This window comes from Filicampus tigris, chromosome 5 (genome assembly GCF_054856515.1).
Source record: "Filicampus tigris isolate MCC_2025a chromosome 5, RoL_Ftig_1.0, whole genome shotgun sequence".
Taxonomy (NCBI): domain Eukaryota; kingdom Metazoa; phylum Chordata; class Actinopteri; order Syngnathiformes; family Syngnathidae; genus Filicampus; species Filicampus tigris.
The window spans coordinates 5,467,136-5,492,374 of NC_141221.1; the positions used below are offsets into that span (position 1 = coordinate 5,467,136).

The window sequence follows — 25,239 nt, forward strand, 5'->3', positions numbered from 1 at the left end:
GCCTGCGCTCTCAATCTGTATGTAATCTGTGTTTAATCAGATCGAGGAGGTTTCTTGTCTCAAGGTACTCGGTCAGAGTGCATTGTCCAGGTCAGCTGTTTGCACTGCACCATCACAATATTACCCTCATATTTTTTGGACTTTTGAGACGACTATGTTAACTTCTCGGTGATTGACTGCCTGTCCTCCAGAGTCAGATGGTGTATGCTCCAGCTCGTCCGCGTCCCGAGCGAGGAAAAGCGCGATAGAAAATAGATAAATGGAGGCCAACTGCTCAAATCCATCCAAGCCTTATGGACATCGATATGACTTGACATTTGAATGACCTTCAATGTTTGGCATGTGGGCCCCCTGAAATGGGTTGACGTGACCGTAAGAAATGACTTGCGGGGTAGCTTGATCAAATTTGCTTTTGGAGGAGGTGACGCACTCACCGAGGCACCTCGGCGCAGGGAGTTAAAGTACTGTAAGCTTATTACAGCCAGATCAAAAACAAAACACTTGAGTTGTTCTCTTGCTACTTTGGGTGTGTTCAACTGATGAAGTGCAGCAAATAATGAAAATGTGAGTATTTGAACGTCTAACCGTGTGATTACAGAGGACTCGTAAAGCCATTGTCGACGGCTTTGTTTTCATAAAGCTTCTTTCGCCTTTGACGGCTAAATGTTAACGTGGCATGGGAGGAAGCTGCAAGTTAATGTTTGCTGCAATGTGTTTGTCTGTCTGTTAATGGGATTACTGCCATACCCACATGGCTGCGTCTCGATGGGCGTGTGGCATATCTGGGCCAAATCAAGTTTTGGAGAAGATCTTGTCAGTGGGAAAAATAAATCTTTCTTGATTGATTAGCAACATGTTAGGCCGGATTTACACTGCAGGTCTCCTTTTTCTCTCCCTCTCTCTGTGATATATCAGATTTTTATCCACATTTGGAAGATGCCTGATTAGGATATTAACATTTACCATTCCTGGCATATTTTCCCGCTATTTATGCTGCCACGACTCGCAATGTGCGATTTGGGAGCAAAACATCTGACGTGCAGTGTACATTCAGATTCAAATGTCCTTATGTCTAAACCTTCACGTTTGTAGCTTTGGTTTGCTTTGTGGAGCCTTTTGCATCAGATTACATCAAATTAAAAATATTCAGTGACATTTGTTTTTGTGGGATTTAACAGATGGTGAAAGACTAAACCCCAAAGGTTTGTGGCTAGCAAGTTGCATCGAATGCAGATCTAACGCTTCAATCTGAGGTTCATGCCTGATATTTCACATTTCTTAAGCTGTCATGAATGTAGCTCAAGTCATACGTGAGACCACAGAAAATTCATTAAAAAAAAAAATCGAAATTTTTTGTCATACTTAGTGAATTTGGATTAATAAGAAAAAAAAAATCTGCCATCTCTGGCCCCATATTGTGTCTCGAATTTAATCATCTGTTGCCCACATCGTAGGCACACACTTGCCTTACAAAAAAAAATTCAACTTGAAACCTATTTGGTGTAAGTTTAACATGTAGTTTTATAGTAACAGTCCATTACGAATAAGGTGCTTTTCTGGGAAAACAGGTCAGACTGAGCCTAATGATACATAACTACCATGTGTGCCATTGGAATTCAAAAGTTACCACAATTAAAACATTTTCAGGAATAAAAAGGTCCGAAATTACGACAATAAAATCCTATTTTTCCAACATAAAGTCTAATAATCTTATAGTACGCTTTAGCATAGGAAGAAAGTCATATTTTATTATCTTTGTTATCGAAAAAGAGGACTGTATTCCTGTAATCATACGCCTTTTACGCAAAACAAAATGACTTCACTCATTCAGGCATGCCAGATTTATGTGATATGTCAAAATCATATCAAAGCTTTAAATTGGGCGAAGGGAGCAAAGCTAAGGGAGGTGTAATTGTTTTTATTATTTAGTCCCCATTTGTAGGCATACCATTTTATAACTGATGCAAAATAATATATTGCAAATTATTATTATTATTTTTTCAAATTATTTTACGAACCCCCAAGCTACAGCTCGCGGATACGCCTGGGGGGTCGGGGACCCCAGTTTAAGAAGTTCAAGTTTGTGTGCTCTACTCTGCAGACTACCCCACCATCGCCTCGGCCTATCGATGGGTGAATCCGGCTCGCGCCGCTCCACGCTGGTCTCCCGCCTGCCCATCTTCCGCCGGAGCAACAGCAAGCGGCAGGACTCGCTGCCGTCCTCCCCGTCATCTGGCGGCAACTGCGTGCACACTTCGTCTCCGTCCAGCACAAACTCCAGCTCGGGAAGCACCGGCAAAAGACGGAGCCTCTTCCGCGCGCCCTCGCTCAGCTTCTCGGCCAAGCGGAGCGGCCAGCCTCGCGTCCCGCCCGTCAACTTAAACCTCGCGCCACAACCTCTGCCAGCGCCGAGCACCGATGCCAACGGGAACAACCAGCAGCCGATTACCACGTCGCAGTCGGCGGGTTTTAGCGACGCTCACCCTAAATCGCGACACTCGTTCGGCTTCGGGAGCCACCGGCAGAAGAAAATCACGCGCTCTCAGACGGAGGATTTCGACAAGGCGTCCTCTTCCGCCTCTAATCGGAACGTCTTCATCAACTGCCTCAGCGGCTCGGCGGTCAACGAGGGCGATGACTCGGGCTTCATCGAAGATTACGGCAACAGCAGTCGACGCTCGTCGCGACACAAGAAACAGCTGTTGCCCAAGTCCCTCTCGGCCCACCACCGCTTCTCTCACCACAGACCCCCAGGGGACGCTCAGGAGTGTGTTGTCGCTGCTACGGTCACCTCGGGGACCGGAGGGCTCACGCCGGGGTCTTGTCTGAGTGACGCCGGCCTGGAGAGCTCGCTCCCGTCTCCCATGGTATCGGAGGACCGTACCACGGCCATCACCCCTTCTGAGTTCGTCCCCATCACAGAGGACTCCGTCTCTGAGGCCGAAGCTTTGCCAGCTCCCAGTCCTGGACCCACGCAAGTGTCTGCACTGAACACCGACATTTCTCCGGCTGAGGGTCCATCTGTCCCAGAGACATTCAGCGGGACCATCTCCTCCTCACAGGTACTGCATTTGGATCAGTTTGACAGCTTTTGCTGAATTGTCTCGACCATAAAGCCAACAATCCGTTCCACGACGCCAACTACGATTAAAAGCTCTCTTAAATTTAACGATTGATAATCGGTAATAAATGTAGTGTTGAATCTTCTTGTTTTAACTTGTCCCTGTGAAGTAAAACGAATGTCCTATTAATTTGACACATCACAGAGAAGAGTAATAATCGCGAAATATATGTCAAAATGAGGTTTAAAATTGTGAAAAGTCGAGACTTTTTTTTTCTCGGCTCTCGGACGTTGTAGGCGCGTCCACTGAATGCATTGAAAACACGCCCTGCTACTACTTTCAACTGTCAATCAAATACATTTGTCCGTCAAACCTATGCCTACACATCCCTGTATATTTGAGCTGTGAAAATATATAGTATATGCTTAAAGCCTCTGGGGGTTGGATTATATCCTATTTGCAAAGAAAAGCCCTGCGGCCAGAAGCGGGGGTGACTCACGCTAGAAGCCCAAATGCGTCATTTGGTGCCATTTAAGCCTCGTCCCCCCAAAATCAGGAAAACAGAAATGGTGCAAAAAACATTAACTAAAGTACATCACTATATCGCCATCAATGAGTTCTACAATGGATGACAGCAGTCACAGAAGACGCAAATCAAATTGCTTTTGGTCAAATGACAATTCCAGGCTTACGTCAAAAGTCAAGATGGCGGTCAAGTCGGTGTAAACAAACGCTTCGCTCATTGAAAAGCATTGAACTTTGGGTCGTTGTCATTCGATTTGTGATTTTTTTTTTTTTTTTTATTGTTTTTTTTTACTACATTTATATAGATCAGGGGTCACCAAGTCCGGTCCTCAAGGGCACCTATCCTGCACGTTTTCCATCTGCCCCTGCTGCAACACACCAGTTTAAAATGATCTGTATCGTTATCAGGCTTCTGAACAGCTTGCTGATGAGCTGATCATTTCAATCAGGTGCGCTGCAGCGCGGAGGGATGGAAAACATGCAGGATAGGTGCCCTTGAGGACCGGACTTGGTGACCCCTGATATCGATAATGATGCAAGCTGGTGAAAGCCTAAAATATGTTGGAAAGAAAACAGTCCATTTTATCACAGTCGAGAACTATTCTTACCACTTAAGAAGTGCTCGCCACAAAGCACCGCGGCCTTGGTTAGCTTCCATTCCGAACCGTCCACTTCCACTCCCTTCACTCCGCTTACCCACTTTCTCCGACGTTGAGAGTCCGCACAGTAATATGATCATTTAGTTTCCATCATGTTATGGTTGGACTATCCAAATGCACAACATCATCTAGGCATTATTTTTCTGTGAGCTTTATATGCAAAAGGCCACAGGCAAAAGCGATGCAATACGGTGGTTTGGTTTCACCGACTAAGGCGTGTTGCATCGTGAAAGGCCCGTATGTTCAGAATTGTCAATATGCTCAGGGAACAACCCAGCCCCCAGCACCAGGCAGGAAAAGTCTTTTTTTTATTAAAAGAGCATAAAACGTCTGCCCTTCACGTTTCACACCTGTGTGCCATCATTCAAGGGTTTTATTTTATGTTCTGCTGAAAATAAGGAAGAGAAAAACACCTGAAGTGAAAATATTAAACCTGACCATATAAGATAAAGTTCAATGTCATCTTCTCAGGTTTTCTTCTCTCCGGCTCCATCTGGCACCGAGAAACCGTTACTCCCCGACACCAGCACAGCCAACAACACCGACTACGAGACGGCCGTCTCCGTCTCGGAACCGGAAACGGCCGTACCCTGCCCGCCCTCGCGGGATCAGTCGCCGGACGTGAGGAAGGAGCGCGAGGGAGAGCGAGAGGCGGCCGCGACAGGGACGTCGGGACAAGAGCCGGTCAACGCGGAGACCGCCAGCGAGAGTGAGACGGGAGCGCCGAGAAGTGACGGCTGCCGCTCGTATCCGGAACAGACGGAAAGGAGGGCGAGACACACTCTATCGGTTCACGAGAGAGGCAACTTTTGTGGCTGTCGTGAACCCAGGTCCTGTCACCTAAGGAAGCCGCACACAGGTAGGAAGCAAAGCACAGTAAAAGATGACATTCCCCCACCTTTCTTATACATATACTGCATCGGGACAGAGTTTCTTCTTCTAAGCTTCTGATACACTGCCTGAAAAAAAAACAACAGATATTTCCCCGTCTTTTTCTGCATAAACGGCACTGACATGGAATGGGCCACAATAACAATGATACGGCAAGTTCCGGCCTTCAACGTAGTATTAGAAGCCTCTTTTACGCTGCCTGTAAGTCAAGATTTGTCATCTTTTTTAAAATGAAGCAATGTTCCGGAAAAAGTCACATGCACAGAATGAAGGGACAAAGTTAATGCAGCAAGTTTCAACCTTCTCAGGTAGTACTAGGAAACCCCTTTTCCACTGCCTGAAAGAGAGAGCAATTTTCCATTTTCTAAGGTAACATCAAAAGCCCGCTTACACTGTCTGTAAAAGCTGTCATTTCTCCTCTTTTTTTAAATTTTTTTTATTAGAAATATACATATAAAAGGCACTGACACGGAATGAAGGGACAAAGTCGTGTCCGAAGCCCCTTAACACAGCTTGTAAAAGACAGCAATGTTTCACTTTCTTAGGTTGTATCAGCGTCACCTCACACGCAGCCCGTAAAAGTAAAAAACAAAAACAAAATTCTGTATAAATAGTACTGGCACAAAATGAGGGGACAAATTGACACACAAGTTTCATTCTTTTGTGGTAGTATCAGAAGCTTGCCTGTAAAAGAGCTGCCCGTGTGTAATGGTATTTAATGATGCCGATCTAATATCGTCATATCGTCCATCCCTAGCTGCAACTAACAATTATTTTAATAATCAATTCAAATGGTGATTATTTTGCCGATGAATCGTGAAAAAAAAAAAAATATCCCTTTATTAAAAAAACAGGACATTACTTCAAATTGACGGTACAGAAAATGCAAAAACATAAATTATCATGCAGTTCCTGGTTTCTTCTGGAAAAGTGTTGAGCATTGTTTTCCAAAGTACCAAAAGCAAATGTTTTATTTTGATTCAACATAAAGCTAATCAGTCTGCTTTCATGGAGGACTACAATAATCGGCGAATATTTACTGTTTAGAAGCTGAAATTTCGAGGGGTTGGACAATTCTAAATTATAAAAGGTTTCTAAACGATTAATAGGTTATATCTCATTGGACGATGCCCTCTGTGAAAGCCCGCACAGTTGCTGCAATGTCCTACCTTCACTTCATAGGGCTCCATCTATTTTTTTTTTTTTAATTATTTTTTTTGTCCTCATTAGGGTTGCAGGTGAGCTGAAGCCTATCTGAGCTAACTTTGGGCAAGAGGCGAAGTGCGCCCTGGACTGGTCGCCAGTCAATTGCAGGGCACATGTAGACAAACACAAGCAAATCATTCCTATGTTTCAATGAACAACCGCAATGAACACCACATACGCGAGCCGGAGCTGAGATTCGAACCCAGAACCTTAGAATTGGGAGGCAGATGTTATAACCCCAAGAACATAGTGCTGCTCTAAATAAATCCACAGGGGAAAAAAAGAATCCTCAGAATTTTGCGTACGGTAACGTATTCCTGTGCTGTAGTGTAATATAAAAACAAAGTCTCGGGCCTCTTTGCATTTTCTGAATGATTTTACAATTCTAAAAGCTTCCTCGGTGTTAGGACAAACATGCAATTACTCCCACACCCTTTTTAATGCATGAACATAAAAGAAGTCCTTGCATACGCACACACACTTTGTAAACACTGTTCAGTATGCAAATTTGTGGCGAGGGAGGCCTCTGTTTACCCCCTAAAAAGCATTTCTTTCACATTCCTGTTTGTAGTCGTGGCTCTCTTTTGTTCACTATAACCATACAACCCTCTGCCACGTAAATTGGACTCTCTTTTTTGATTTCGTTTCAATACAACACTAAAAGAAAGAAGACTACGTTTAATGTAAATGATGTTTAATGTTGAGGCTCCACGGTGGGCGACTGGTTAGCCCATCTGCCTCACAGTGCAGGGGTCGTGGGTTCGAATCCAGCCCCGCCCTTCTTGTGTGGAGTTTGCATGCTCTGCCCGTGCCTGGGTGGGTTTTCTCCGGTTTCCTCCCACAAAAACACCCACGCTAGGTTAATTGGACACGCTAAATTGTCCCTAGGTGTGATCGTGAGTGCGGATGTTTGTCTCTGTGCGCCCTGCGATTGGCTGGCAACCAGTTCAGGGTGTACCCCGCCTACTGCCAGAAGACAGCTGGCACAGCGGATTGGATGATGGATGGATGCATGTTTAATGTTGTTTTGTTCCGTCCTTCAGCCTCATTGTGCAGCAGTGTCAGCCCCTACCATGAGGTGATGCGCTTGGAGCGGCGCTTGCGTTCCTCCTCGGAAGGGGCCGGCGGTCCCCGTATCCACGGCAACCACCGGGACACCCCCGGAATGGAAGGATGCGGCCTGCTGAAACACAGGAACAACTCCTCATCATCCAAACTGGGAAGTCTGGTAAGTGTGTGTGCCTTAGCTTGTAAGGCATAGTGGTACCTTGAAAGTAGTAATAAGAACATTTCCCATTGAGATCAATTCTATTTGGAGCTAAACCGGCGCCATCGTAAAACCTTCATTAACTGTTTTACACACTTTTGATTAAAGTTCATGCAGAAGTTTGAAGACAATAAAACACTCTTCGAACACACTCTTAACTTTAACGACGATTGAGTGAACGATTAAATGACGCGGCTCGCGTTAACATTAACTGTCAACTATGTCATGAAACCAACGCTAATGTCATTAAAAAGAAAATACAACACTATACCTTTTCATTACAAGTTTCAAACATGTGGCGGCAAACCAGTTGACGGCTTGCGCGAAATGATAACTTAGCTCCCTATAACTTTACTCAGTGCTCCTTGAAACAGTTCCGAGGCACCAGTCACGGAAGATCTAAATCAAGGGTGGGCAATTCCGGCCCTCGAGGGCCAGTATCCTGCCTGCTTTCCATCTCTCCCTGCTGAAACACACCTGATTCAAATGTGATCATATAATCATCAAGGTCTGCAGAAGCCGGATAACGATCCTGATCATTTGAATCAGATGGGTTGCACCAGGGTGACATAGAAAACATGCAGGATGCTGGCCGGAATTGATTCCGGCCCTCGAGGGCCCACCGCTGATCTAAATCACAGCCCTTTATTCACAAAAAGTTTCTCAATGCCTAAAAAGTGGAAATGGAACTAAAACAGGAAGTAGAAACTCATCAAAATAAAACCAGCACTAAACGGAACAAACACCTACTGCTGGCAAGTACAGATTTTGTTACCATGACAGCAAGAGGCGGAGCAATATGATTGAACAGACAAGCAAGTGTCTTACTTCTTGGAGCGAAGTATGGGAAAAAAAAAATGCGGCTATGAAGACGATAATTGCATTCTCAGTTGCGGAGGCATCAGTTGAAAACGATACTGCTTTTATGTGGCAATGGGACCACATTGCCAAAAACAAATACCCACCTTTGACTGTGTCGACAACCTCATGGAGCAATCCAGTCATGTCAGTGTTACTAGCAGCTAATACCTATCTGTGCATGCAACAAGACTCAATGCAGCTCTGCTTACCTTTTGAATTTTGACACCATAGCAGAGGTTGTGAATGTGGGTATTTTCTTAGGCCTGCCGCACACAGAGCAATGCGGTTGAACCTGATTGGACTTTTGCACAGTTCGGCAACTAGATTTCATGAGTGGTAAAGAGTCGGTCACTGTTTTTTTGGATGATGCAAAATTTGAGTCACCGTTGCACTTTATCTTAATATCGCAGATTACAGCCCGTCATAATGCACATAAAAATTTTCCACACACAAAAAATACATTTCAAGGTTTTGAGCTAGCGAGCCCCAGCTGGCTGCGGCGCCAGTAGTAAACATATCTTGTTTGATAACAATACATAACAACCGGTATATTTATAATTTCTTATGGGTGTGTGAATAAAATAGAGAAGCTTCCTTTCAATCTATGTTGTCAAAATACTTGCGAGTGATGTACATAGTGCACCGGGTACACTCAAGTGAATGGGGGCGAGGCTGCCTCCCAAAATATCCACACTCTTCTTTATCCTCACCCACTTCTTCTCTCTGTAGCAACCTGCTTCTTTCTCGAATCTCACGCTATATTTTAATAGTTTAATAGAAGGGGATATAGTTCAATATACTGTACGTAGAGCCTCAAAGGGGTTTAACATCTGAGCACGTCCAGAGATCAAATCACTCAATGTAAGCATGTGAGTCGCCAACTGTCATTTTCTTTTGATGGTCCATTACAAGTCTGTTTTGGCCGTGCCATACTGTGTGCGGTGGGCTTCAATGATAGTGCCTATGCATTATATTGTTTAAGACAGCGTAGTCCGGTGGCTTGACTCTGTCCTGGCCGTCATTTGAAAGTGACTCTGGATCATCGCCCGCCCTAGCTGATCATGTTATCGGTGGAGAAACTCACTGTGGGTGTTTGATGGGTGGGCAAGTACTCCAGAGGCTCTAGTATTTGCACGCAAGCAATAAAAAAGGTACATTTTCTACATTATGTCCACTTTGAAGGTATCCTTTTCCCAAAATGTTGTCCAAACTCCTAATTTGTACAAGCTTAAAGGCATTGGACTTTGGACGGTCATCATGGGTAAGACGTTCACTGATAAAGAATAGAGAAGCACCAAGACCATTTTCATTCACTATGACCATTACCATTCCAGTCAACGCAATCGATCGTCTTTCTTGAAACTGCCGCATTGTTGTTCCATTACAGCCGGCATTATGATAGCCGTACATAAAATACAGACTCGGCGTGACGAATGAGACATATTTGTGAAGCTCACGGAGATAAACCTGTAAGGTATCTGTTTACTTACTTCTGGTGGTTTCTGTTGCTATCTTGACATTCCTTTGGGGTGCTGCTGGGGCAGCTTTGAGATATTTGTCGCACTTATCGCGTTTGCTGTTTCGCCCACCTTTTCGTCTCCTTTGACAGACGGATAATAATGTAGCGGGCCTGACAGCGATTGCGCCCACTTCCACTTGACAAGATAATCACGCAAAACATTTCCCCGGAGGTTGTCTGCATTTATTTCCGTTACGAGCCCTGACGACTTTGAATGCATTTATTGCATTTATTTGCAGTTAGGGAACAACTTTTGGCTCCAATAATTTGTCCTGTCCTCTATTTAATCAGTGATTTGTCGAGCTACATCATGGAAATAAGTTTAAAATTCATTAAAGGGAAGTCAACAATGTTCCTTGCAGTCCCAGTAGTGGAAACATGGCATTCTGATTAATATTGCTTTTGTGGAATACAAGTCAAGCAGTAAAATCCACACGTTTTTGTCCATCTCGGGGGGCGGCCATTTTGTCGCTTGTTGTCAACTGAAACTGACATCACAGTTACTCAGGGCTCAGATAACCAATCATGGCTCAGCTTCTGAAAACAGGTGAGCTGTGATTGGTCATTACCTGAGCCCTGAGCAGTTGTGATGTCATTTTCAGTCGACAGAAGTGACAAAATGGCCGCTCGCAGAGATGGCTAAAAACGGGTGGATTTTGCTGCTTACCTCATATTCCACAAAGGTCCTGACGGAACGCTAGTGGCTAGCGTCAGCTTCCTGTTTCTGTCTCTCCCTGTTAGGTTTGACAATCTTTTGTTTCTCTGTACATGTAACATGTGCAGTGACAATGTTTGATTTTCATTTCACTGTATACATTTTATATATTCATGTTTATTTGAGAATCTTTCATTTATGGGAGAATGTAGAGCCAGCGGGTTCTTTTTGATTGTCATTAACCTTGAGTTTGTTTTTTCTCTCTCTATATCTGAAATAAATTGCTTTTTGATCTTAAAACTCAACTTTTGTTGTTGAGTTTTAAATGTGTCAATTTGACCTGCAACATAGGATGAGTATATGTGTCCCTGATACAAAAGTAAGCAGAGTTTTTTTCCCACATTTTATTCCCTTGCTGTACCGTGACCTTAAAACAGAGTGACTTTATTATCATACCTTTTCAACTGAATTAACTACTTATTAGTTCTCCTAACCACTTGTGAGTGTGAATGCAGCATGCTGAAATACCAAACTCCTTTAGTAAGACAAGGGATAAGGTTTACAAACGCATGAATTGATTGGAACCAGATAAAGGCTGTAAAAATGATCAATAGGTGAGAAAGGACCCTTGCACCGAGTGTGTTCCATTTTATGCATCCTCGTTGAAGAGATGGATTTTTACATTTGTCAAGACGTTCGGTTCTCCCCACCCCCACCCATGGGGCATTATGGGAAACACAGGTGGCTCTGCGGTGTCCGAACGAATTAAGCTAGTTTTTTTTATTCTGCGTGCTCCAGGCTATCATACCTGGCTACAAATCTTTCTTCCTTCACCCGAACACAATTGCTACCCAATGTGTTGAATGTACTGTAAATGTCAAGTCTGGCTACTAAAAAGGACAGGACTGTCATCACTCTGTTGTGTGTGTCATTCCACTTGGCACTTCGGAGAAGATCCAGCCACTAATGAGACCGCCGGTCTGATATTTCCATTAGCAGCATGATTATTCCTGCTCAAATGGCATAACCGCGGTAAAAAGGAGACATCTCAGCAACAGGAAAGCCATAGTTACTCGTCAAAATGGCTCATTTAGCCGCAAATGAAATCTGTGTGTTGCGCTATAACAGTGTGAAGACTTAAATTTCTTTTACAGTGTGTGTCGATTAGCTTCAATGCCGTTTTTTTTTTTTTTTTTGCTGTCTTCACTGAGAAAGAACTGTATGATTCAGTGTCTCATTTACGGACAGCAACTGCTTCTAAAGAGGCACACAACCTTTTTAGTTATTCCTTCATCTGCCCCACCCCCCACCCCCCCATCCCGTCTCATGTGTCGGTGTAGCGGATCAATACGGAATGAGGCTGTTGCATTGTTTTAGTCCAAACAGCAGTGATGAGAGCCGAACAAAGTCGCTTATGGATTTTCAGACTCCCTCGCGAGTTGCATGGATTTAGTTTTTCTCCCGAGCAAGAGTTTAACCAAGGCCTTTCAACCAGTGTTAAGCATTCATTGGGAGAGGAAGCAGCCGCCCATTTTCTATAGCGCTTGTCCTCGCCGGAACCTATCCCAGCTGATTTTGGACTAGATGATCTGAACATGCATGTTTTTGGAGTGTCGCTCCGGGCACATCTGCCCCACAATTCTGAGATTCATTGTTTGAATCTTGGCTCGATCGACCAATTCCTGGTTGCAAAAATGATGTGTGGCTCAATCATGGTTTCATACTATTGCCAAATGGTGGTGACGCCATTGGTGGCGCTTGGGGTTTGAATACATCCATCTGTCCATTATCCAAACCGCTTATCCTCACGAGGGTCGCAGGTGTGCTGGAGCCTATCCCAGCCGTCTTCGGGGCTCTCGTGGACCGCGGTTGGGCACCCCTGATTTAGAGTCTTCAAAATAAATAATGCTTGAACGTCGGCAGAACCCAGAGATCCGCTAGCAGTGGGACAATATGCAAACTTTACACAGGAAGAAGGCCTGAGCTGACATTCACACTCAGACCTCTTGACTGTGAGATAAATTTTCTAAAGATGACCATATTTGCAGAATAAAAATGATGTCTAAATAAATACATGTCACATGCTATAAGGCAATGAGCCCATATGATTTAATGCAACATTGTTACACTGGTACACACTATTATACATTAGATTATGCACAGTGCACACTGAGCCCCACTAAACTTTTTTTTGCTAACCAAAACAGCAGAACCCATCAAAGCATAGAAACAGTCAGTTAACAGATACAGTTGTCAACACATGGATATTAAAGAGTTAGTTATTGAGCCCATTTGCCCTCTGTTGATAACCAAAACAGCACCATGTTATTAATATTTTGTCAGATGAGTTAAAGTGTGGAGACTTTACAGGTCCCTGTGTAATATTGTCACCTTGCTGAAATAATAGCCTATGTATTTATTGTTTCCATTTTTTTTTTTTTGAAAAAAAAAATGAAAAACTGAAACAAATACTAATTGTATTTATTAATAATTTTATTTCAGCTGTAAAATTGAATTATCTATTTAAGAAAAAAAGCCAAACAAAAAAATAAACACACTTGTGGAATGTGAAGTTGCCCATTTGGATGAGCAGAAGCAGAAGTCTCACAGGATTTCCTGGTGTCTTGCATGATGATAGTTTCAACTCAAGTTTGACTTTCAAGGCATATTTTTTGCACTTTTTGGCATGTTTAAGGTTCAACTGTATAAAGGCTTGTCGTTTTGAAAATATTGTGTTTTGTCCAGTCAAAGGCTACTTTAAATTGATTTAAAACAATCGTATGAGTGCTACCAAGCCTGCCCTTATTTCCAAATATTCCTTTTGCATTTGTATAATAAATGTCAGTAAAATAGGAGATCATTGAGAGCAACATTGTGTGAATTCTTCTTCAGTAGTCATTCATTCCCTGCCCGTTAGATGGCAGTATTGGATTTTGTTTTGATATTGAGGGAGCTGGTGCTTCCTTACAAGCCTCCCAACTGATGCAGACATTTTATACATCAACATAGTTCTTCACTGTTTCTAAAATGGGTGGGATGTCCTAATAGAATAATAGCCCAGAGTGCTTTATGTAATGGTAGTGCAGTAATATTTTAACATGTTCGATTTGCATGTCTTTTTCACGAGTAATTGCATTGAAGTTGATTTATGATTGAATACAAAGCTACAAAAAAAAAAAAATATCCACGTTAGATGAATCACTGCTTGTCTTTTTATTTAACTGATCACTTTCTGCAGCACGTCTGCATCACATTCGAGAGGTTTTGGGTTTGAATCTCATTTGCATGCTCTCTGGGTACTCCGCCTTCAACCCACATCTCTAGAATATGCATATAGAATATGAATAGCTTCACCAAAGCCGCTTCGATTGTCCATCAGTGCAAATGTGAGTGTGAACGGTTGCTTGTATGTACCCTGCCTTTCAACCAAAAGTCATCTGGGATAGGTGACCCAAATGAGGACAAGCACTACAGAAAATAGATGGACGGATGATCACTTGCTCGCTTATAGCTCATTCAGTACATTTTTCCTTCTGCTGTGTCAGAATGATGAGCCCCTAAATCTCTTTCTGTCTCAAAGGCAAGAAAGTTCTAAAAGTCTTCCCAAATGGAGATGACATTACCTCTTTTTCTACAAATGATTAAAATCACATCATGTTTTCGTAGCTTGCGCTGTCTAAACTATTTTAATTCACGTGATTTGTGTCCCGAGGCTTTCCAGAATTGTTGGATTAATGTGACTGCTCTTTTTGTATTGATGCGATTTTCCCCTAATTACAAAATGAATGAAACAACAACAACAACACATTAGTCATCTTTATTTTATCTGTATGTGTCTTTAGGATGTCCTGAATAATATGGGCTCCTCTGAGCTGGATGAAGATGACCTCATGTTGGACCTGGACCTATCTGACGATCAGCGCCATCGTCACGGTAATTGTTTTGATCAAATTGCCATCGAAAATAATGGGAAGTGAGTTCCAGGTTCAAAATGTCACCTTCATAAAACCTGTTCATGTTTTAAGGAACGTTTTATCATTCCTTACTGTTAAGACAAGCAGAGCTGGCCTTACATCTCTGATTAATTTGATTTGGGGGGGGGGGGGGGTCTTCTATTCCTAACAATAATAACGGTTATTGATCATTCATACAGCATACAACTAAACACTTGTGAAGTCAGTCCTTTACATTCTCACTGAGCTGAGGTCTCACAAGATTTGCTGACGTCACGTCGTGCACGATGATGTTTAGCCCATTTTTAAAAGCTTTTGGGATGCTCACTGTACTTTTTATTGGATGTCGATCTATTTTTTCAAGAGCCTGGAGAGTCTTACGTTTTGATCATATGCATCACTCAGTCCTCTTATGGTAGTTGTCTTTGATCCTCCTCGCATCCATTTTGTTGCCTGCAGTTGAATCGTCGCTCCCAATCTTTCACCATCTGGCACACAACTTTGATATAGTTGCCTCATTTACAGCATGCCTCATGCTTGAGAAATGATTACCAAGGTACATGTGTTGCCCGGCGCGATTGCTGCAAAGCGTGCCAAGCGATGATTTTTAAATTCAGTTCTGTATTTTTTAATGGAACGTGTGAGAATATGATCGTAAATGAGTTGTGCCTGTGAAAGCAGCTCACCTGAATGTGTTAACCGGAGCTCGATTAATTTGAAATGGCGCTAATTGCCTGAAACGCTTATGTGCGTACGTTTCACCGTGGTGGCAAATAGTCCTGGCTCGTCGAGCGGGTTAATTGTTGAGGTTTTCTGGATTTATTTGTTCCATTCATAAGCGCTGGCGCAGATGGTGGGTATCAGTTAGCGCAGTTTTTCGTCACCTCGCCAATGTACGCTCTACTTCATTCATGCACAACAAAATGATAATCGTGGTGCCACGGCTGGTTATTTTCTGGAGTTATGAGCCGTCGCTTGGTGGTTTTGTTTTTATTTACTTATTTTTGTTATTTGTCAAGTCTCTAGACTCAATTTTTGGTTGCACCGCTGCAACTTTTTTTCTTTGGTGCACCACAAAATTTAGCTGCACCCAAATTTTCAACAACACAGTTTTATAGGTTCACTCCTTTTTTTTTTTTTGAACATAATTGCTGCTTGGCTTTTTAGGCAGTGTTGACTGTTAAATGATTAACTAAAATGTGGTCATGAAATTCTTTGAATCGCAATTCCACACGAAAGGCAACTTTCCTCAAAAGTATTGTTGCATGAATTGCTCTGTGTCAGAGTGTTGGTTCTAACTTTTGAACTTATTAAGCCTTAACATAACCTTCAAGAAGTTGTCAATCGTACTTGGGTTCAGATTTTCTCCAGTAAGTCCCAAGCTGGTGATGCGGTGGCGGTGCAGCTTTTTCTGTAGTAATACTATGTATCATATCGTACACAGAATGTATTTCACAGGTGCTTCTTGTGCATGGCGCTGCATTGGGGCGATATGGCTCACCTGCGAGTGTGAAAATGCATCTTAGATGAATAAAATAATGTTACTGCCAGTTAAACACAAGATCAGAGAGGTTCTGTAGAAGGATTCTGTTGCCTGAATAAATCGCAAATTAATTTGAGTCATTCATCCAAGACGGTTAACAGAACTGTTAAGAGTGGAGCTTATCAATACTCCAGTGAAGACCAATGAAGTTAAAAGGGTTAACCTTCACTTCATTGGACAGGCTACACCGATTTGTCGAGAGCAAGGAAGGGAGGGGAGCTTGTGTTTTTTTTTGTTTTTTTTGTTTTTTTTTGAACGTCGCTTATACAAACACAAGATCAAGAGGACACACTGACTGAATGTATTGCCAAATAAGCCACCGTCATTAATAACAAACACGCACACCCACACACACCCACACACCCCCACACAAACACACACACACACACACACGGGAGCCCGCATGCTTAGTCATCAGCCCTAATGGTGTGCAGACTGTATTTGAAATATTGCGATAAAGTTTGAACTTTTTGCAGAGACACACACGCACCTGCCCTCACATGGCGCCCCGAGTCACCACACAGCCACAATTTTTTTTTAACCTCTCTCAGGAGGCTTGTTGCAGTCTTTTATTAAAGAGCAAGGCATTTCATTGCAACTTATAACCAATAGCGTCGGGCTGCTGGAGTCAGCGTTCCTCCACCTCAACTGCACGCCGTCAGATGCGCGTGACAATAAACAGGTAATGGAACTCACTGCGACAAAGGAAAACTATAGGGGTTCAACGACCTCATGTTTTTTGTAATTGACGCTAAAGTGATGATAGGCAAGTCGACTTCGAGTAATTGGTGTCATTTGTATTTATTGTCGTATATATTTATATATGTATTTAAACATGATGTTTTTTCCCTTACTAACTTGCCGCGCGCGCCTTCAAACATAAGCTTGCTCGCTCACTCCAAGTCGTCCTCGGTTGCACTGGCCCCACAACCTCAACTTGTTCATCCAGTCACATGCGATAATGTATTGCAACAAACCCGCATTGTGTTACCTGGATGCTTGCAAGAGTTTCATAAGATCCGACTGTCAGTGAGACCTTGAAGGTGTCTACGACTGTGTTTGCATGCAGCCAGTAAACCTTTTAAAACCCGAATATTGGCAGTATTTGGGTTTTTAAAAGCTATGTAAACATGTGCAATAACCCGAATATGCCCTTATTCAGGTTTTCAATATCATGCCTGGGTTTGAAGGTTACGAGAAAGGCTAGTTGGATATTTTCTTTGGCGGTATTAACTGTGCATTTTTACAATAAAGTGGTTATGAATCGACCAATATCTTTTCAGTGTTACAGTGCATTTGGTGAATTTGCTGACAGCTGATGAGATGATTTAAGGCTGCTCGTCAGCTAGTAATTCTGGATGCCATTTCAACTGGGTGTGTGTAGCAACTTGTGCTCTTGTTATATTTGAGGAAATACTAAATTTACAAGTGACAGCCAGTCTCATGTTTTGTAAAATATTGCCACACGCTTGAGGCACCGCTGTTGGCACGGACCCCCCCATCTGTTGATTTCAGCGACGCCTCTGTGTCGTTGCCAAAATACGTGATTAGTGATTACTCGACCTCAAGCTATAACCATCATTTCGGAGTGGAAAAGTCGAAGCGTCAACTAGTCGATTCAACGCTTACAAGGTAATAGGTGCAATGAATTCAATAACAATTATGCATGCCCACGTACTCACACACTCACTTAAACGTGCACACGCAACCCCCCCCCCAACACACACATATTAATTTGAACAGGCAGATACTAATATAATTAGCATTTAGTGTAGCATTCTTCATAAGGGACTTCAAAGCGGGAGTAGCGCTTTTATAGTATCATTAACATTGACATCAGGATGTCTGCAGATCCTTAAAAAGTTTTTTTTACATGAAGTAATGCTAACATGCTCATTAAAACTTTACCTGTAATATTTTTACGATGGTGACTATTTGATCCTGGAGCAGATTAATTCCATTTCAGATATCTCCTATGGTAGCAAAACTGCTTTGAAATCTGTACCAACCAGTTCTTTTTTCATTTTGTGTGTGCATGTGTGTGTGTTTTCACAGTTTCCAGACAAGACTCTAGCCAGTCCTTGGCATCTTGTCTCAACCTGCTCCACTCCCCGATCGACCCATCAGGAGATCGCATCCCAGTAAAAGACAACTGCCACAGGTGACGTTCGACAAAAACATTTACTACAGAGAAGCATTCATTGGATAATATGTTGATTATTTTTGGTTGTCAAGCAGCACTGCATTCCAGTACACTGTGTTGAACAGTGCACCTTTAATTTGGTTACATAATTTGTCTAAATAACAGTGAACTTGGTTAAGTTTCACAATAAAATTGGGATATGTAATATTTGGAATAGCTAAACCAGGAATGAAGAGATGCTAAATTACTTGTTCTAATACCTTGTCAATTTCAGCGCTAGTGAACAATTCTTCAAAAAAGCGGCCTCAAACTGTTTCATGCCACTTTCAGTTGGAGTTCACTGTCAAACTAAACATCAAACAAAGAGAATATACATTGTGTATTTTAAACAACCGCATAACTTTGCCTTAGGAAAGTCTGGTTAGCCAAATGTTAACAAGCAATGGAAAACACCATTGACACGCTAACAATTAGCCCTGATAGTTGCGGTTTGAACAAAAGGAGCAACACATGTAGACCAATAATAAAACAATACTTTTGTTCCCAGCACCATAGTGACTACGTTTACGCGCAGTCAATATTCGGGTTAAGGTCAAAATTCAGATTTCTGAAACATTCTGAATAATCGGTTTACATAATGGAGTGGACAGAGTTGCTCTGGCATTTGAATAACCCACTGTGTACGGCGACGTACGGCGTCGGGACTCAAATGCACGTCATTTCCGCATGTCTTTCAACTGTCAATAAAACACTTGATTTTCATGTCACTCACCACAGGAATGAAGCAGCCAGTTTCCTCCTCGTTTCAAAAGTGTGCTTTTGTGCTGCGTCTCTGAGCTTGTTTACCTCTGCTTGTGTATTTGCGGTGGATTGCGCTCCAAATACCACACTTCCGCATACAAGCACTTACTGCACTACAAAGACCAGCATTCCTTGCGGTTGAGCATGCCCACAGTATCTCGATCGTGTCTGTTTGCGCGCCGGCAGTATCTTGGCCTTTTTTCGCCCTTCTCTCCTTCTCCATCCACCTCTCAGCAGTAATGCTAACTACAGCATCTTATGATTTTTATTTTAATGTATTTTTCATTTTTTTAATACAAAGTATTTTGACGTAAATTTCGACTTTAACGGTGAAATCCAGCATACGTGGAAATTCGTGTTACATTGCCAGTGTAGGAACGGAACTCTGTCGTAAATTGAGGACTTCTTTTATTCTTTATTATCTACGAAAAATGACTAATATTACCGGAACTGATTAATGGCATTTGCATTAATTTCACTGGTGAAAGATGATTTGAGACACACGTGTTTTGAGTTACAAGCGCAGTTATGGAACAAATTAAGCTAATATCTTAAGTCATTACTATACTAAAGTTTGTTTACTGTTGTTGTGACCTTCGGCTGGTCCCATCCGGGGTCACCACTGTCCTTATCAATCTCATTTCCATTGTTAAAGGAGAAGTCAAGCCAAACATATGTTTTTCAACAATATTTTCTATGCAGGCCCGGTAATTGAAACACATTTTTCTGATTAATATTGTCTTTTTGGAATATGAGTTATGCAGCAAAATCCACCCACTTTTAGCCATCTCACGAGGCGGCCATTTTGTCACTTCTGTCGACTGAAAATGACATCACAGATGCTCAGGGCTCAGATAACGACCAATCACGGCTCAGCTTCATTAAGCAGGTGAGCTGTGACTGGTCGTTACCAGAGCCCTGAGCAACTGTGAAGTCATTTTCAGTCAGCAGAAGTGACAAAATGGCCGCCCTCGCAGATGGCTAAAAACAGGTGTATTAACTCTTACTCCACAAACTCAATATTTATCAGAATGCCTTTTTCAACTTGTGGGCTTGCATAGAACATATTCTGGGAAAAAAAATCTGTTTGGGTTAACTTCATCTTTAAAAACCAGAACGACAAGATACTAAGGCTTGTAGTCCAATGTCAATTTTCGTTACGTTAGGCTATTAAATGAATACCCTGCTGACAGTGTTTAGCATTATCTGTGGAAAACGTCGATTCAGCTCTTGCATTGGATCCCAGTAGACTATCTAGACCACAACCGCGCTGCTACAGGGGCTCCCGTCTCTCCTAAAAAATTGCTGAGCTTGAGTCTTGCTTGTGAATTGACTGGCATGCTTTATGTCCCCCACAGACTCATAGTGGTGATGAAACAAGACTTTAGATCACTCGGGCATTAAATAAATACATTAATGCATTCTCTTTGACAAATTATGCAAGCTATATTTGTGTTGTACCCTTCGCCTCTTCTATTGGCCGATGGCTAAAACAGAATGCTCCCTTCGCATTTTTTTTACACATCCAAATTGGTTCTTCTCCAGTGCTGCCCTATGCATGAGCCTTTTTGGGTCGCTGATAAATAGGTTTACAGTATTTCAGTATCGGTATTGTGGCTAGTTGTGTGTGACAAGACAGCAGACCGTTATGACTTTAAGTGCTCTTCTATTGAGTTGCACCCAAAGATTAAAGAGGTCTTCCCTTCGGAAAAAAAAATCTCTGAGCCCCTTTTTGTTTACCGACACTTGTGCCAGTAGCACTTTGACACATCTATATGACACCATTAAGACGTAACCCTTATCCTTGGCTGCTTTTTTTCTTTTTTCTTTTTTTTTTTTTTTCCCACCGCTTGCTAAATGTTCCTGTTAAAAGTGAAGAGTTTGTGCGTCTAGATGAGAGACGAGTATTTCAGTCCCGCTTCAGAATCTTTTCTTTATTAAATCATTGTAATCACTCCCGCCGTATGAATTTGTATTAAAATGGCCTTTTAAGAAAATAGCCTCTAAAGAGGAATACTCTGTCACAAAATAAAATGACAGCGTTAAAGGGTACTGTGAGGTTCTGAGGCATGAATTCTAATAAAGAAGAATAAAAATAAGAATAGCATTAGTAAGGACACTCTACATAAGACAATCACAACAAGTGAATAAATGTCGTTTCAAGTGCGGATTTGAAGCCGTCCAGTGCCATGCCAGCTGAATCCCAACGGGAAGAGAGTTCCACAATTTGAGTGCTGCGACGTTGAAGTCCTCGAAGGTTCGCCTGATGGTTCGAGGGACAGTGAGGAGATCAGTTGAGCGCAGGTTCTGTGAGGAAGTGTGATGATGGATGAGAGCTGATAGGTATTCTCGTACCTCATGTACTTTCCTTTGCATTGCCAAAAACAGTTGCCAAACAGCACCGAGGTACTATTTCTCATACCTTGCATTTGTTGCGCTTCTTCTGTTTTGTTATTGGCTAAACCAGATCGACCTCGTTACCGATTTACACAATTTTCTATCCCTTATCCTTTTATTTTCCGTTGGTAAAACCGGCAACGGCAAAGTGCGGAGGTTGTAGTTCTAGTCCTTGTCTATATTATTTCCATCCATACAACCTCCTTTGTTTTGTCTCTTATGACAAAAACAGGAAAGACTATGTGCTGAAGTACCAAGGAATTTTACTACTCGTCTATTTTGTTTCCATTAGTGAAACCTTGTATGATGAAGTAATATTTCTAGGACTTTGTCTATTTGGTTTCCACTAATTAAAGCAGGTCTGTCGTGGTACTGAAGTAAAATATATTTTACCTGTTTATTTAGTTTCCACTGGCCAAACCAGGTATGACGAGGTATTGGCGTACCATTTCTCGTATCTTGTCGGTTTTGTTTCCATTGGTAAAACCAGGAACAGCAAGGTACCGAGGTACTAGTCCTAATATCTTGTTTATTTTTCTTCCATTGTCAAACAAGGTAGGATTTGAAGTAACTTGCAAATATTGTTCAGTTGGTTAAACCAGGCACTCCAAGGGACTCAAGCACAATTTCTGGTACCTTTTCTATACTTTAGCTCTGGATGGTGCAGTTATATACGCCATCGTAACCTCTTTGCTGTAGCTGCCCTCGGTATCCTCTTGAACAAAATGTGTTCCATCACCGTGGCCAATACATTTTGAAGCCATTATGGTGTTAAAAGCAGCATGATTCATTTTAAAACTTCACGATTGAAATACAATTCCAGCGTGCTGTACAGTGTCAAAAATGGAGCCGCGAAATAGACTCTTGATAAGAAATCCGCAAATGTAACGTCATACAAGTGCCGTTTGAAGTAAAAGCGTTTGACAGCGACAGACCCCATAATGGTGGCAAGGTCGGAGTTCATTTCCCCAATCAACAAACATGTAACCACCGGCAGGTGTGAATTACCTGCTGTGGTGGTGGTGGTGATGGAAGGGGAGGGGCGGGGGGGTGTCAGAGAGAAGAAAGAGTGCACAGGAAAATGTTCGCCCGGGGTTAAGTTTGCCTCACTGTCTTTCTTTGCAATCTCTCAGGTTCCATGCTCCCTTGTGGGGGACATTGATTTGCTGGAGGCAAAGCAAGCGCCTCACTACACGCAACACACACTCCAAACAGCCACACATGCACCTGTCAGTCACTTGGACTGTCCAGGGTATCAGCTGCAACATGCTGCTGGCTTTCTGATAGGCTGTATAGAACATCTGCTACACACGCACGCGCACACACACGACTGCAAAGCAACGTAAACTGAAGTTTTTGCAATACCGAACTGGAAGTATGCTGATACACACTGTGCTGTATCTTGTCGGCCATTCTCGGTGTTGACAGTGGGGCTTTAAGTGTCCTTCTTTTTAGTGTTTTGCTAAGTTGTTAAAAGTGTGTCTTATCTCTGTCTTAGAGTCGGACAATAAATGCAAGCACTCGCTGTGCGTTGCCAAAGCCTTTAACTGTTTATCTCTTTGAAATCACTGAGTAAACGGGTGAGGGTGACATAGGATCCGATCTCGTAGATGTTTCAGGCAGCTCCGTTACCTTTTTCCAACTGAATGGAATATTAAAGAGGGAGTTTCCACTCTTGATTGACACGATACAATACATCATACTTGAGCGAGTCACAGAAAGAAGACCGCATTTGGTAAGATCAGTAGGCTGAGTCGTCTCCCGCCGACAACGGGGTTTTATAACATTAGCCCACACAGCCAGAAATAGACATACATTCCAATTTGATATGATTCATTCCATGTAGCTGCCAAACCGTCTAATTTCAGTCCACACTTAACACGCAAACGTGCATCTCCTCCTGGTGCCTCGTCTTGGTGGGTAAGACGAGGTATCGTAGCACCATTGGAGTACATTATACAAGCTAGCATTAGAATGCAATATGCAAAGTCAACTGACTAAACATGAGCCTCTTACTGATCACAAGTATGTATTCCAACAAATATGAACAGTTGCTTGGAGGAGAGCCTACAATAATACCCATGGACAATGAGCCAAATACTGCTTCACTAAGTCTAAAGACATCTGCTCACATGGAGTAGTCTGCTTTGGTAGACCACAAGTCTATTTTAGGAGGCTGTTTCAATGCACGTGCTCCGTTTGCTGGCAAGCAAAGCGGCAACAATCCTCTGTGTAAAATCTCCATCTAAATGCGAATTTCACAATCTAGAGCGAGCCTAATGGTGTTTAAGAAGATCCTTGGTGTATTGCTGCCGACGCCGATTTGATATACACTAAATGCTCAGTACAAGGAGACTAATTAGTTTGGCCTTCATGTTTTTGAGTGGGTACTTGGGGTCCCCATTATGTAAGTGGAAGTGCAGTGGATACATATGTGTATGTGTGTACATAGAATATGTACAATATAAGTAAAATCCACCCGTTTTTGTCCATCTCAGGGGCGGCTATTTTTCCACTTGCTGTCAACTGAAATCGGATGAAATCGGAAATGAAAACAGTCGCTCAGGGCTCAGATAATAACCAATCATGGCTCTGCTTCAGAAAACAATTGAGCCGTGATTGGTTGTTACCTGATCCCTGAGCAACTGTGGTGTCATGTTCAGTCGACAGAAATGACAAAATGGCCGCCCCTGAATAATAGCTTTTGAGGTTTTGATCGAATGGTGTAATTTTCTTTCATGTATGTACATATTACTGTACTGTAGTGAATATTGCAATGAAGCTTGATTGGAAGAAAATCGTGAATCGAATCTAAATCGTAATATCTGTCGGAAAAATTGCAGTTCAATCTTTACCGAAAGTCGTTCAACCCTGGTCCGCTGCAACCACGAAATCATTCTCTTTGTTTAGATTACTGTATAAAACATCCAAAATATGACTGTTACATAACTTTAAAGTCCTAAGATGTCACTAGTTAAGGATGTTCTCCCCGGCTTTTACTGTATATTTTATTTAAGCAACAAAACTGTTCCCTCCAATTTTCTCTAAGTTTAGCTGAATTAATTTCATCTCCATCCATTCACATTCAAAGGAAGACGTTCCCTTTGTCACCTTAGTGCTCACTCGTGATGAATTAATCAGAACCACTGCCTTAATGTTGACTAGAGGAAACCTGGAAACTGAAGTCTGCACAGGCAACGGTTAATCTCGCCACCAAATGAGACATTTTGACATATTTTCTTCTGGAGCAGTCTGTAATTTTTGCAATTTTCTTTTCTGACAAAGAAAAGGGGGGGGGGGGTGTGGAGGACAGAATGACGATCCACGCGGCACTGCCGACTGGCACAGGGAAAATCAATTCTCCAGATAATTGGAGTGAACTTAACTTCAGCTTGTAGGATGCTGCCTCGTATCGAGTGCAGTGAACAACTAACTACACTGTCCTTTGAAGACGCGCGTTAGTCGGCAGCCTCCTTAATGCAATCAGAATCGGTGGAAATTCTTGACCACTGTCAGGAGGTCCACCGACCAACAGAAGCTGTTGCACAATAGCCATTCAAATTGATGCAGTGTGACAAAAACTTTTGAATTATATTTAATTATATCATGACTATGCTTTTCAAAAGCACAATGTCCTGTCCATAATGTAACATTTTTTTGGAGGGGTTATTTGGTGGTGGTGGTGGTGGTGGTGGTGGTGGGGGGGGCATGTAACATATTAGTGGCATTTCCATTCATTTGGATGGGAGAAATCATT

At 42.4% G+C, this 25,239-nt stretch overlaps 1 protein-coding gene across 3 annotated transcripts in view; it reads left to right on the forward strand.

Moving 5' to 3' along the window:
* The window catches only part of ccser1 (coiled-coil serine-rich protein 1), a 121,420-nt gene that overhangs the window by 5,664 nt on the left and 90,517 nt on the right, over positions 1-25,239 (forward strand). For 2 of the 3 annotated variants that reach the window (XR_015086853.1, XM_086031101.1), the window contains exons 1-6: positions 78-564; positions 2,102-3,062; positions 4,718-5,105; positions 7,387-7,571; positions 14,488-14,578; positions 18,197-18,302. Coding sequence is in view for 1 of the 3 variants with exons in the window: in XM_086031101.1 (XP_085887227.1) it covers positions 557-564; positions 2,102-3,062; positions 4,718-5,105; positions 7,387-7,571; positions 14,488-14,578; positions 18,197-18,302 (1,739 nt within the window). In the remaining 2 variants the exon portion in view is untranslated. Of the gene's footprint in view, positions 1-77; positions 565-2,101; positions 3,063-4,717; positions 5,106-7,386; positions 7,572-14,487; positions 14,579-18,196; positions 18,303-25,239 lie in introns of those variants that run through there. The other variant, XR_015086854.1, reaches the window with a different exon arrangement.